Source organism: Furipterus horrens, unplaced genomic scaffold, assembly GCF_987537825.1.
Source record: "Furipterus horrens unplaced genomic scaffold, mFurHor1.1.pri manual_scaffold_16, whole genome shotgun sequence".
Taxonomy (NCBI): Eukaryota; Metazoa; Chordata; class Mammalia; order Chiroptera; family Furipteridae; genus Furipterus; species Furipterus horrens.
In genome coordinates, this window is record NW_028327186.1 from 11,254,492 (window position 1) to 11,268,983 (window position 14,492).

Consider the following 14,492-nt stretch of genomic DNA (forward strand, 5'->3'; position numbering starts at 1 on the left):
GAAGGAGGAAGATGGATGAGAAATGGCCTTGGGCAGGCTCCACTCCAGGCTGCGTGTTCCCTTGCTCCATGAGTAATTAATTGTAAAACATTCTCTCAAGCCTGTCAAGACCCAAGTCAGTCTGCTCACGCCTTGCCCACGTGGCCCATGTACCCACGTACAGACACGCAAAGCTGTAGGAACACCATGGCAGAGCTGTGCCCCTCCTGCTCCCCTACACGCTCACACCTTTCCCATCCGTACCCCTCAGACATAACCAGTTTTTCACTTCTCTATAGCTTAGTTTTGCCTTTTTTTCTTTTTGTTTTTAGATTTTATTTATTTACTTTTAGAGAGAGGGAAGGGACAGAGAAAGAGAGGGAGAGACATCAACGTGTGGTTGCCTCTTGCATGGCCCCCAACTGGGAACCTGGTCAGCAACCCAGGCCTGTGCCCTGACTGGGAATCAAACCAGTGACCTTTGATTCGCAGCTGGAGCTCAAGCCACTGAGACAACAGCCGGGGCTCCCTGTTCTTGAACTTCATAAAATGGGACCAAAAGTATGCATTCCTTCATGTCTGACTTCTTTACTCAGCATGTCTTTGAAACACCTCAAAGTTGGTGTGTGTATCAGTGGTCCGTTCTTTCTTATTGCTGTACAGATGTTTGAGCTGTTTTCAGTTAATTCTGGTCCTAACTTCTTTCTCTCCTTTTGGAACGTCAGTTACTCATGTATATTGGAGTCCCATGTGTGTCTTAGGCTGTTTTATTTTTCCATTCTTTTCTCTCTTTCAGTTTAGATACCTTCTATTGATCTATCTTCACGGTCACTAATTCTGTCTTCTGATGCATCCAATCGATCATTGTGACTTTATCATTGAGTTCTATGAAATTTTATGAAACCTATGCAATGAGTTTATACTTTCAGAGATAGTATTCTTTCAGCCCTGCCTGCTCCTTTGATTCTTGCAGATTCCAACCTTGTTGAAATTCTGTATATTTGTATCTATTCTGTCCATCTTTTTTCCAGTTAATGTATTAACCATCAGTTATTTTTAAATTCTTGTCCACCAACTCCAATATCTGGACCACCTGAGGGTTTGCTTCTTTTATTTTTTTTTCTTTTGTGTGTTGGCCCAATTTTTCTTTTTCTTTCTCACATTTTATAATTTTTGTCCGCATGTTGCATACTGGGTGTAAAGAGAAGAGGAGGGACTTCAGACTATGTTGTTCCTCATTCCCCCACCCCCACCCCCCAACCCAGAGGAACTAGTCAGCCAAGTCAGGGCAATTAAAGAGTTCTAGTAAATCTCAGTCCTTCTCTGGATTGTCCCCATCCCTTCGAAGTGGCCCTCTTGGATTTGGGGTTGAAAGCCTGGCCAGCCTCTGTCTCTCTTAACCCTTCCAATTCTGCTCTTCAGTGATTTTAGGGTGAGCTCTTTAGTCTCCCGATCCACACAGGTTCAAGATCAGGCCAATATCCTGAGGGGGAGAACAGTTATTTGTTTGTCTCAGCCCCTCCCAGAACTCAGCAAATGCTCCTTGAGGAAAACTGGCCTTGCACTTGGGGCTCCTCCTGTGCCCAGTGCATATCAGGGAAATGGTTCGTTTCTCCTTTCCTCGGTAGTCTGTCTGCTTGGGACCATTCTGACCATCAGAGATGTCCCAACGTAGCAATTATCTCAGGGAAGTAAAGAGCTACCCTGTATCTGTTCGCTTGGTAGTGGCACTTTCCTCCTTGAACTTTTAGTTCATCTGGTTCCTAGCTCTTGCAACACTCTCCATTCTCTTTAAAATTAACATTGTCATCTTACTTGCCCCCTGCTCCTTGCTGCAGTGACCGTGGTGGCCTGCAGAGACCTGCCACGTCCTCCCTAGAAGCAGAAGCTCTGCACTTCTGCCTTTTACCACGTCCAACAGAGATTTGATTGGACTTCTTACTATTTCCACTTAGTCACACACTAACTTGTTTCCTCTTCTCTCAAGAAGTTGTAAGGCTTGTACGTCTTTGAAAATAGATGTCAACTATTTCCTAAATTTTCTTGAGGGATGGCCATTTTGCCTCCAAGTTCTGTTGTGTTCTTTGGTGCTATTCATCCTTCCCGTTTCTGCTTTTCAGTTTGTTCGTACTTCTTCTCTTCCTGACCTTCACTGTCACTGCTGGCAAGTTTCAGACCATGTTCCAGATTTCAGGGGGACTTAGCTGCCTGCGCTGCTACCCGACGGCTCAGGAAGCTTATGTGACAGGTCAGCTAACTGAGAAGTGATTTCTTTCTGTTCAGCCCCTCGTCTCCTTTGAGTGAAGCTCTAACTTTCCCTGACCCTCCCCTCCGTTCTGAATCTCAAGTGACTGCTGTACACACCCACAGCGTCAGCTACTCTGACATTTATAAGCTAATGACGTTTGGGCCTTGAGTGCCAGCCTTTATTTCTGCCTGGGCTTCCAGACTTACACGTCACACGGCTACCCCCGCAGGCCCCCCAAACCTTGTCGGCCCCACCCCGTGAACACGCCTCCCTCCTTCCCCACGCCTGCAGCATGGATGCGCTCTCCCTCCGAAGGCCTGCCCTCCAGAGGAGCGCACATGCCGAGAGCACTTGATGGGCACAGTGGTTTATTAATTCTGCCTGGAGGAGGAGGCCACGGCGGGAGTGCGGAGGCACAGCAGACATGGAGCTGCGTCCTCCCCCGCGGCACGGGTGGCGGGGGCTGGAGTCCAGAGCTGTGAAGAGCCGTCCCACGCTGTGAGCTGGAGCTGGGACGGAAGCCCAACCTTGCTGGCAGAGGCTGTGGCTGGAGAGGCCACCCCGCCTCACCGATGCCGCTTGCGGATGCTCTGCAGCTCCTGGTAGATGGTGCTGAAGCTGGGCCGCTGCCCGGGCTCGTAGGCCCAGCACTGCTCCATGAGCCTGAACACGGCGTCGGGGCACAGCTCGGGGCAGGGCAAGCGGCCCCCTGTGAGGACAGGCACAGCAGCCTGGCGTGAGCAGGGGCCTGGGGCCTCTCGCGGCCCTGGGGTCAAACCGTGAGCAGCGGGAACGGCTGAAGCGGCACTGTTCCTCAGGGGCCGCTCTTCCTCAGCAGCGCCCCAAGCGCACGGAGGTCCCGCCCGCTACCCCACTGCGCCAGGCGCACGGCCCTGTAAGCCTCAGTCTTTCCTTCCGTACAAGGGACGTAGTAATCCCCCCTCCCCAGCTGTGAAGAGCAAAGGAAGCAATGGCCAGCCTGCCACACAACAGGTGTTGGCCCAGGGGCATCTACGGGACTGATTGTCCTTCCTTCTTCGGCCCCAGTGGGAAGATTGGAAGGTAAGGGGCCCCGCAAAAGTTCCCCTGAAGCACAGGGAGGGCAGCGTGGCTCCACGTCTGCTGTCACGCAGCGGGGTGGCCTTACCCGTGTCTACGAACTCCCGAGTCTGCTGATTGCTGAGGTTGGGGTAGGGGGAGGCTCCCAGGCTGAAGGTCTCCCAGAGCAAGATGCCAAAGCTCCACACGTCGCTCTCGGAGGAATAGCGGCCTGCCAGGAGGCCGGGGGGTGGGGTGGGCATGAGAGGGCCGCCTGCGTCCGCAGGCTCACCGCCCGAAGTGGACAAGGCCCAGGCTGGCCTGTGAGGGAGGCCTGACATCATCAGCCTACCGTAGTTGAGAGCCTCGGGTGCGGTCCACTTCACGGGGACTTGTCTGAGGCCCCCCGAGGCGGCGTAGATCCCGTCCTCTTCCTCCCGGGACATCCCAAAGTCACTGATCTTCAGGACATTCTTCTCTGTGACCAGGCAATTGCGAGCAGCCAGGTCCCTGGGGAGAGCGGGCAGGGGAGGGCCTCGCTCAGCCACTGTCCATGCAGGACCTGTCACCTGCCTGATCCAGGCTCCCTGGACACACCCATGAACAAAGGCTGCTCCCTGCCCCGCGGCCCGTGGGCTGGGAGGCGCGAGGCCGGGGCTCCCCACTCACCTGTGGATGCAGCCCTTGCTCTCTAGGTACTCCATGCCCGCAGCCGCGTCCCCCACCATCTGCAGCAGAGTCTTCACCCGCAGGCGGGCTCCCTCCGTCCGAAGGAAGGTCAGGAAGTCACCCCCTGGGGGAGGGGAAGCCTTGATGAGCCTCCTGCAGGGGTGCGGACCCAACAGGGCTGAGGTCCCCACCCCTGCGGTGCAGCTCCCTGGGCTCACCCTGCACGAGCTCCATGACGATGTAGATGGGCTGTTTCTGGGTGCAGACGCCAATGAGACGCACAATGTTGGGATGGCTGTACTGCTTCAGGATCCTGGAGGGCACTGCTACTTAGGCTCCCGGCTTGGGGGCCTGCACATCTCGCCCCAGCCCCAGGACTCAGGGGAACCCAAGGGAGGATGGGGGAAAGGGCAGCAGAAGAGACAAGCTTGGCCTCTGAGGCCAGGAGCCCTGGACAAGTACCCTCAGGCGGGTCACCATGCCTCAAGCCCTCGCCCTGGTGGTGGTGGGGGGTCTGTGAGGACAACATGACGCCACGGAAGCTCAGCCCTCTGTACCCTGCCACGCACAGAGGAAGCCCCTGTAGGGACCATGATGGTGACCATTATTTCTTTACCCACCTTGCTTCCTGCAGAAACCTGGCCTTGAGGTCAGGCGGGAGTGTCTCTCGACAGGATTTCACTGCCACAGGGGTGTTGTCTACCCGCAGGCGCCCGCTGAACACTTCGCCGAAGTTCCCCTGCAACGGCCCTCGGTTTCTACCCACCCTCCCTGGACCACAGTCCTCTGGTCTCAAGGGATGGCCCTCCCTTGTCCCCACCGACCCTTCGCTCAGCGCTCCATCCTGGCTCCCTAGTTCACCCCCTGGTTGGGGAACCACCAGAGCAGGTCCCCATGGGACAGGCAGGGGAAGTCACCTATGACTTGCCATGTTCACTAAGAGTGGTGACATGGAAAAGCCCAAAGCGACTTTCCCTGGGTTGGAAAAGCCCTGTGGTTTGTAGGACACTGACTCCTGTCCTCAGCGGGTGTTTCAGAGCTCACACAGACCCGGTGCGCCTCCTGTGGACCCCCGGGGAGCCAGGGCCGGCGGGGCAGTGAGGGTGCCCACGGCAGGGGCTCTTCCCCGTCTCTGGGGGACGGTGTATGTGGTGGCCAGAAGGGGAGTCAAGAGAGCTGGGACTCAGACTGAGGCAGGAGGCAGAAGCGCCCTGCGGTGGGTGTCGGCATGACTGGGGGGTGGGCTGGAAGGTGGGGGAGCTGGGGAGGGGAGCCCGCAGGCAGTCGGGGGGCCAGCAAGGCGCTCAGCTCACCCGCCCAATCTGCTCGCCCAACACCAGGTCCTCATGGTTCAGCGCCCACTTGTCCTGGGGAAGGGAGGGTTTGGGGGTCAGAAGTCAGCGAAGGGAAGGCGTGCGGGGCCCTGCGAAGGACCAAAAATGCCCCACCAAGGCTACGTCTTTCATTTCTTGGTGGCTCGGTTTGTTATTCTGAAAAATGGGGGTTGGACCGTATCAGGATCACGATTGGATGACTTTGGGGAACTGGTGGGGACCTAACTGGGTGAACACCAGCCTGTGGAATGGGAGTGGCCTTGACATTCCAAATCTAGCAGGTGGCCGGCCCTGGATGGAGACCGGGGACCTGGGAACCCCCCTCCGCCCTGATTCTGTGGGCCTGCACCCTGGCTCCCCAAGGCCTGCCACGGGCGGGGTGGGCGGGCGGCCCAGGCTCACCTTGGGCACAGCCCTGCTCAGGACAATACCGCTCTTCTTGGTGAGGGGCTGCTGGGAGCGCAGCAGGTGGTCGATGAGCAAGGGAATGCTGGGAAAGCCGTCGCCTTCCAGTCGGTACATGTTCTGCAGGGCAGGGGCACAGCGGGGTGAGTGGCCTCCGTTGCTGAGGGGCCTGAGCCCTGGGAGGGGCACAGAGCAGCGGGGAGAAAGGGCCTGCAGAGAGGCACTGCCTGGCGGCCCCCTACACCTGCTCCTCTCCTTGGGGAGAAGCCACCTGGAACTGGGGGGGGGTCTCTGTGGCCTGGGCAGCCCTGCCAGGGGGACATCCTTCCCACCCTGGCAAGGTGGTCCTCCGGGGACAGGAGGGCTGGGTGCAGGCCCACTCACGTCAACCAGCTGGATGATGAAGTGCCGGGGCTGGCCGTCCCACAGCACCGACAGCACGTATTCCTGCTTGCCCTGGCTCTCCCGCACCAGGAAGTCCCCGGACTGCGTCAGCAGCTCAGCCACTTCTGCCCGCGGGATGGCCCCGTGGTACCACAGCTGCTCCGTCAGGGGCTTCTGCACCTCGGGGACCAGCTGCAGCAGTGGGGGGAGCTGGGGAGGGCAGGGAAGGCGCAAGGGGGGGGTCACTCAGCCCACCGGTCAGGGGCAGCAATGAGGCCGCGAGTCTGTGGGGTTTCTGTCTCACAGGACCCTCAGTCCTCCCAAGCCACCGGAGAGGCAGGCAGAGCCACCCCAGGCCCCCAGAGCAGGGCAGAGAAGAGGACTCAGGCTCACTCCAGGCAGAGCTAGTGTGGGAAGCCTGGCCTTCGCTGGTCCCAAACCAAGCTTTTGCCTCTCACCCCAGGCCACAGCCTCCCCACCACTCCCAGGGCAGGAAGAGCTGTGGGGTAACCAAGGCTGCGGGTCCCTTCAGCACATGGTGGCCGAGGACGGGGGTGGAAGGGTGGCAGGATCTAGGGGCGTCTGCGTCTGGATGCCCAATGTAAGCAGCCTGGGCAGAGCCTTCTCTCTACCCAGTAACTGACCCAGACACCATGGTGAGTGGCGCCTAGGGGGGACATTTCTGAGGCCCCTGGACTGGCCCACCACCCGGAGAAGAGGCAGAGGTGTGGGCCCGCCCGGGCTCCACTCACCGAGAACTTGGGGCGAAAGATTCCTGAGATGTGGCTCCTAAGGATCTCCAGGGTGGGCGTCCTTCCCCCTTCCCGTTCCTGCTCCTGAGGCCAGGGACAGACGTCAGCGGGTGGCCAGGCTTGGGAGGGGGAGGGCGAAAATGAGGAGCACGGCCTGGGCCAGCGTGCAGAGCGGCCACGAGGGGCGGGGGGCCGCTCACCGAGGAGGAGGTGGAGTGGCGGTCGTCCTGCAGGAGCGGCACCGGCGGGGCTTCCCCGGGGCCCAGTCGCTCCAGCTTGTCCTGCAGCAGCTCCTGCTGGGCCTGCAACTTGGCCTGGCTGCAGAGCGCCACCTGCAGCCCCTGCAGCTCCTCCTGCAACACCTGCCTCTTGGCCAGCAGGTACACCCTAGGGGGGCAGGGCAGAGCGGGGAGAGGGGGCTCAGCCTGCAGCCCGCAGCCGGCAGGCAGCGGCGAGGCTGCTCATAGGTGGGACCCACTCACCGCTGCCGGGGGTGGATGCTCTGCTCCTCCTTCCGGAGCTCGCGCTGCAGCTGAGTGACCACCTCCTGCCGGCTGAGCACCGTGTGGGTGGCCACAGCCAGCTCATCCGTCACTGAGGTGAGCCTGCGCCAGAAGGGAGGGTAGCGTTGCGGCCGGCCTCTCAGATGCACCCTGCAGGTCCCCGGGCCCACCCCGAGCCCACCCCACCCCGGCACCCACGAGTGCTGCACGCTCTCCACCGTCAGCTCATTCAGCTGCAGCTCCCCGGGCTCCAGGGCTTCACCGTCCTCAAGCAGCGACTCGTCAAATGTGACGCAGGGTGGGACATCAGGCGTGGACCTGTGGGGACGGGGGAGGGGAACAACAGTGCCCCGTCAGGGAGCAGGCCAGGAGCCCTGGTGCCCAGCAGGGGCAAGGAGGGGCTTACCCATACTGGTGCAGGAAGCCCTGGTACTCGGCCTCGGGCTGGATCCGGGCCACGGCTGCAGCCATCTCCTGGTGGATGGCCACCACCTCGTCCTGCACCAGGCTGCTGAGCTCCAGGTACTCCTGCAGGATCTCCTTCCTGCCCGCAGACGGGACCCCAGGTCAGTGGGGCCTCCAGCCTGGGCCAGGCTGGGAAGCTTGGGGCCCCTGACTCTGGGCTGGGAGTCAGCCGTGGGGTTGAACCCCACTTCATCATTCACCAGCCAAACGACCACAGGCAAATTACTGACCGGCTCCCGATCTGCGCTTTCTGCTAGTGGGGGCGCTGGGAGTCATATCGAGGGCTTAGTGAGGTACGTGTGCAGAGTGTGTGTTACATACAAAGTGCCGGTTAAATGTGAGCTACACCTATGTCTGCCCTGGACAGCCAACCCGGCACATGCAGAAGCCACTGATGTGCCATGACCCCCACATTTACGTCTCCAGTTCCAGCACCTCCCAGCACCCCAGTCTCTAGTACCCACCTACATACTCAAAACATCGCATTGGACACCAAACTGCACTCGCTGAAAAATGCATCCCTTCCCTTATTTCCCGAGCCTGCTCCTCCCCTGGCCTTCTCCGTATGAGCCAATAGCAACCGCATCTTCCAGGCGCTCCAGGCCACATCGCTGGAGTGACCCGCGGCTCCTCTATGTCACAACGTACTTCCAGTCCATAAAGAAATCCCTCTGGCTCCACCTTCAAAATACACCCAGAGCCTGACCACGTCTCCCCCCCAACAAGTCCGAGTGGCTATGGGCTGTGATCTGGATTATTGCAGAAGCGCCTGTCCTCCTGTCTGGTGCTGCCTGCCCTTGCCCTTGTTCCCTGAGGTCTAGTCTCAACACAGCCGAAGTCTTCCCAATAGCCTCCTGGACCCTCTACAGTCCAGCAGCCCCCCAGCTGGACTCCTCCAACCTCGTGGCTGACTCGGCCCTTCCCTGACCCTGCACAGCCTACACCAGCCTCCCAGCCTTGACCTGAGGTCAGGCATTCTTGCATCTCAGGGCCTTTGAGCCTGCTGTTCCCCTCTTTCTCCCAACATCCCCTGGTTCAGTCCTGCACCTCTGAGGCTTACTCAGACTACCCTGTTTGTGGCTCCCCCCGGGTCCCCCTTTTTGTTTTAGTTCCCTCCATGGCACTTATGGCTTCTAACATGCTTTTTAATTTCATTTATTGGCTTTCTCTCTCCCCTGACGTGCGTGAATGATCTCAAAAGACAGATATTTTTTATGCGTTTTTCTCTGCTGTATCTCAGAGCCTAGAATGGTGCTCAATAAATATAATAACGCCCTGGATAATGTAATTCAGATATAAATGGACTGGCTCCGATCCTCGGCCCAGCGCCTATTCTCACACGATGCCATGACCATCCCTTTTACGGGACCGGCTGGTCTGGGCAGGGTGGCGGGGGCGGGCTGCAGCGGGGCTGGGGGGCCGCGGGCTCACAGGATGCGTGCCATCTCCTGGTGCAAGTCCTGGAGCGACTGGAGCAGGCCGGGCAGCATGAGCTGGTGGTGGTGCTGGTGGTGCAGCTGCGCAGCCCGCACGCCGAGCACGTAGCGGTTGTGGTGAGCAAAGAGCTTCCACAGGCTGCGCACGTACTTGTCCTTGGCCCTGTCGCGGTCCTTGTCTGCCGGGGTAAGGGACGGGGAGCGTGGGTGACAGCACAGAGGCCGGGGCAGCCCCCATGCCCTGGACACCTGTGGACAGAGGGAGGCACACACCTTTGCTGGCCTCCTGGTATTTGCGCCGGGCCTGGGCGCTGTCCCGTGCCAGGGCTCGGTACTGGCTCTTCAGCTTCTCGATGTCCTGGCTGTGGGTCTGGGGAGAGAGGGGAGGCGGTGTGGGCCAGCAGGTCCCTGGGCAGCCCAGGCAAGCCCACTTTCCAGGAAGGGCCTGCAGACCTCTGGGGCCTGACCTCTGCTGCTGAGGCTGCGGTCACAGGAGCCTGACCAAGGACAAGCCCTCCCTGGGGGCGGGGGGCGGTGCTGCCGCTGCCCCGGCTCAGCCCAGAGTGGATCTGGTGGCAGGCAGAGCCCAGCTGCCAGCGCACAGAGCCCCTCCCTTAGAAGGGCCCCTGCTTGCTTTCCTGCTTGGTTGGTGCCATCGCGAAATTGTCACCGATCTCTGACCAGGGCCCCGCACTTTCCTTTTACACAGAGTTTTGCGAATATGTTCCTGGCGGCAGGAACGACAGAAGGTCAAGATGAGCGTTCGCATCCCAGGTGCCCTGTTGAGGTGCTGGGACACTTTTGGGCCAGCAGCACCCCTCTCCTCTGAACCTCAGGTTCCCCATCTGTAGCTGAGCTAAGTGCATAGGCTAGGGTAGCCTGTTCCTCCAAGGGCCGACGGGGAAATATTTGAGGCGTCTCGGCCATTAGCCCTGCAGCAGCCACGGGTGACCTGAGAACAAGCGGGTGCGGCTGTGTGCCAGTCAAAGCCCCTCTAACAACAGGCCCACCCCGGTTTTACACAAGGTTCCGGGGGGAGAGGTGAGCGGATCGACACCGGCCACCAGGGGCCGCTGTGGGTCCGTGGCAAGGCCGGGCTTGGCTCTGGTGGAAGGAGAGGGTTGGTGCTGGGGGCAGCCAACAAGCACATTGGACTAGAACAGTGGTTTTCAACCCTTTTCGTCTCCTGGCACTAATTACTACAATTCTGAGGCACACCAAAAAATATATTTTTTTGCCGATCAGACAAAAGAAAAGAAATGGTATAATTTTGACTCCTTTCCAAAAATAAATAATTGCCTACCCTTCTTGCTCCAAAGTGACCTTTTATGAAAACCAGGTGCCTATCCTTGTATTTAAGGATTTCTGGTACCAAGAATTAACCAATCCGATGCAATCTTATTATGCGACATGACCAATAAGATACAACTCTAATATATGACCTATGTGTTTATGGTTCAAGACAGGGCATTCACACAGGATGGCTATTGTTGCGTTGGCTGTTGTCATTTTTTTTTCTTTGACAATCTAAGCGAAAAGAGACCACTGCCCCTGGCTAAATAGTCAAGGGTTCTTGCGGCACACCGGGGGAAAACTGCTGAGTTAGAAGGCTGAAGCACCCAGATAGAGCTCCAATCACACTGCCTCAAAACTGAGGAGGGAGCTAGGCAAGGTCCAAACGCAGACAGGCCGACTTCGCAGCCCCAGTTTCTAACTTCTGTGTTGGGGCCACGCTGCTGCCTTGTGGTGTCTCTGGCCCTGGGGAGGAGCCCACCTAGGCGGAGGGCAGACAGAAAGGCCCTCATTCCTCGGTCTCTCAGACCCCCAGCCAGCTGGTGTCCGGCACGCAGGGAGTCACAGATCTGCGCTCCCCAGGCCATCACTGGACCCCTTACCCAGGCACGCAGTAGGGTGATGGAAAACGCACGGGGAGGCCCTGCAGTAGGCCAGCCCAAGACAGCGGGAAAGGAAGCTGCAGGGTGCGGGCCTGCGGTCAGGACTTCCACTTTCCTGTGAATCCAGGGGCTCTTGTGCAAAGCCGGCCGTTTCAGCTCAAAACGCAGGCCGAAATGACCAGGCAAAGCCCCCGATGCCCACCCACCTTGGTGAGCTCCTGCTGCAGCTGCTGCCACTGCTCGCTGTAGGTCTTGCGCAGCTGCTGCCGCACCCCAATAAGCAGGCTTAGCTTGCTCAGGGGCCCGGAGTTCAGATCTTCCGCGTGCTGCCTCAGCAACCGGCTCAGGCCCTCCGTCTGGCTGGTGATCTCTGCCCAGGACTGTGACACCGAAGGGTGAGACAGGCAAGGGGACGGGGGCTCGGGAGCTGGGCCTGCCCAATCTCTAACCCGCCCCAGGGGGCTTCGGGAAAGGGAGGCACAGGCAGATACCCTTGGAGCCACCAGGAATTCTTAGGGCGCGGGTGGGAAGGGGGCAAGGAGGCCTCAGGCCCCACTGAACCCCACCTGGCTGATGGGGCTGTCGAAGCCGCCCCGGCTCTGGGCCCCGCTGTCCTGCAGGGACATGTGATGCAGCAGCCCCGCGTACTCCCGGTCACTCTTGACCCGCTGGGCCATCCACTTCCTCATGCCCTCCAGTAGCCGGAGCTCGGCCTCCTGCATTTGCTGCACTGCCCCGTGGCCCTGGGGGCTGCACAGCTCCGAAGAGAAGCCCATAGTGCTGTCCTGGGGACAGAGAAGGAGGAGGCCACAGGTGCGGGGAGGCAGCTGCTGCAGACGGAGAAGCGGGGCAGGGAGGCTGGGGGCTGACGCCCAAGAGAAGTTGCAGACGGGTAGGGGGTGGGGGCCTGTCCTGCAGAAATGCAGCCGCAGGTACAAAACGCTACCTGGCCTGGGACTGACTCTCACTGTTTCCTGTGTCCCAGGCAAAGGCCTGGCGCCAGGGGTCCCCTTCCCAGCCCTGAAACAGAACCACCGGGAGTCTCCTCCCTGGGCCCTTCCACCTGGCACCCATCCCAGGGGCGCGTGCACCCAGGGCCCTTGGCAGGGCCAAGCCCACCCCAGTGTGTGCCCCCGGCAATGCCAGCCTGGGCTCTGCTCCTGTGGCCACCGCCGCCCCACTCTGTTCCCTGTCCCATGTGCCCCCGCTCTCCGGCCACCACCCACTGCCCTCTGCCTCCTGCGCCTTGGGCTGGAGTTTGGACTCACCGCTCCGGCAGCTGTTCCAGGGGCCCACGGAGGACCGACTTAGGCCCAGCCAACTGGCCAGTTCCTGATTCGGTGCTTCCTCCTCCTCCTGCGGTTTCAGTTGGCTCAGACCCTGGGGCGGGCCCCTGAGGGGAAGGGGCGGGCGGCAGCCCCCAAGCCTGCCGGCCCCCCTGCCCAGCCCCACAGCCACGGAAACGGAAGGGAGGAGGGGCCAGGGAAGAATGGCCCCGAGGAGGGCAGCCTGGGCCGGCACTCCCCAGGGCCTGGGGTGGGACACGAGCGGCCCGGGTGCCGGGGAGAGGCCGCAGGCAGGCGCTGGGCCTCTGAGCCTGGGGGTCCAGTGGTAGGTGGGCAGTCCTAGCAGTAGCCCAGGGGCCCCAGAAGAAAGAAGGAGAGCACAGTCCAGATTCTCCACACCCCAGGGGCTCCCCAAGGAGCAATGGGGGCCAGGCTCCATCCGTTTAAATAAAACTTCTACTAAACCTGCCTAGGAGAGGCCTGCTTTCCCCACACTGGGCCTGAAGGGCCAGCCACCACTGCCCACCCCAGGGAGGGGCTTCTGCCCCAAGGAGACCTGCGGAGCAGGGCTGGGCGGTGGAGGGCCCCACCCTACACCTGGCGGCCAGGCCACTTTCTTCAGCCAAAGGGAGACAGTGAGCAAGGGGGGCCCACGCTGGCATTGCCCACCCTGCCGGAGACCAGGCCTGCGGAGGTGGAGGGGCTCAGCTGGTCCCACCCCTGGGGTCTGTCTCCAGCTGCTCCCTAAAGGAGCCCCTCAGCAGACAGACGTGGAAGGCACGCAGACATCACACTGGGCACCTAGCCCCCCACCGCCACCGCGCCGGATGCAGTCTCCGGGACCCAGGAAGAACGGTACCACCACACTGGAGACCGGGTCTGGTTTGCATAGTCTGCATGTTTAATCACTTTAAAACCTCTAACATTATCTTGTGTCCATTAAATAGAACCAACAATGCTGGGCCTGTTTAAATTACAAGGAGAAAAAGAATCACCGTGCACCAACCCAGTATCTTACAAAACCAGCCGGGCTGGCCACAAGGGGAAGGCGGGGAGGGGGCACCCCTGGGCAGGGGGCACGGTGCCAGGAGGGGCTGGGGGAGAGGAAGAAGAGGGCTCTCAAACCGAAGGGGACTGATTGTCCTACTGGGAGGGGTGCAAAAGGCACGTCAGAAGAGCGGCACTTGGGGGGCAGGCCAGGCCCGCGCGCTCTCCGCCAGGGCACAGTGTTGGAGGGGCGCGGTGCCGCCGCCTGCCCACCCCTGGCACTTGGAGAACCAGCGACCCATGAGCCCTTGGTACAACGAGCCCCGTCTGAAACAAGGACAACAGCCGCCCCTCCCACCGAAGTCTCCTTTCCCAAGAGCCCCCCCTCCCCGCTGGCCTCCTCAGAACTTGGGGCTCAGCTACACCTCACTCCCCAGCAACAGACTGTGGCCCCCCCACCTCAGGGCCAGGGCAGCCGGGAACAGCGGGGTGTGAAGTGGGTGTGGGAAAGTGGGTGGTCCAGCTGCTACCCCCATTAAACATACAAAAAAAAAAAAATCAGCATCTAAAGTGAAATAATCACAGAGTGAAAACATATCCTCAAACAGCCCCTGAGATCCCCACGGGGGAAAGCAGCATCGGGTGGACGCGGGAGAGGCCGGCCGGGCCACCGTCCCTCCTCACCACCCACCCAGGGGCTCTGGGGCCACGAGTGCCAACAGCCCAGGCAGCCCCGGGCTCAGAAAAAGGGGCCTGGGGCCCCGGCGGGAGGGGAGGCGGTCAGGACGCCCGCGTGGGGCTCGGTGGGGCCGGCCTCGCTCAGCAGGCCGCCAGCCGTGGTGAGCGGGGGGGACGCGCACACACGCACCCTGGAAGCACCTGCCTCGCCTTGGTCCCTTCCTTCCGTCACTGCTTCTGCCTGAGGCGCATCAGAGGGGGCGCTGTCGGGATGCACAAGCCCTTGAAGAGGTGGCCTCCTCCTTCACCTGCCCCTTGGCCAGCCTCCCTGCTGCCTGGATGGGGACCATTATTGCTTTAGAGGGCCAGGGAAGAAGCCAGAGCTGCAACCAGGCCAGGAATCCCAGGAGAGAAGGGCTTCCTTCCCACTTCA

The 14,492-nt window shown here is 60.3% G+C and overlaps 1 protein-coding gene across 1 annotated transcript; it reads right to left on the reverse strand.

The window, feature by feature from the left end:
* Positions 1 to 2,672: 2,672 nt before the first annotated feature.
* On the reverse strand, positions 2,673 to 12,635 carry FES (FES proto-oncogene, tyrosine kinase). The gene is made up of 18 exons (XM_090263677.1): positions 12,377 to 12,635; positions 11,675 to 11,893; positions 11,315 to 11,488; positions 9,487 to 9,583; positions 9,209 to 9,392; positions 7,719 to 7,856; positions 7,511 to 7,630; positions 7,292 to 7,414; positions 7,010 to 7,196; positions 6,810 to 6,893; positions 5,671 to 6,267; positions 5,248 to 5,301; positions 4,555 to 4,673; positions 4,153 to 4,247; positions 3,935 to 4,058; positions 3,618 to 3,775; positions 3,375 to 3,497; positions 2,673 to 2,936 (listed from the first exon to the last, which is right to left on the reverse strand). The coding sequence occupies exons 2-18, from the start codon at positions 11,882 to 11,884 to the stop codon at positions 2,794 to 2,796; spliced, it is 2,730 nt and encodes a 909-aa protein (XP_090119803.1). The 5' UTR covers positions 11,885 to 11,893; positions 12,377 to 12,635; the 3' UTR covers positions 2,673 to 2,793.
* Positions 12,636 to 14,492: the final 1,857 nt, after the last annotated feature.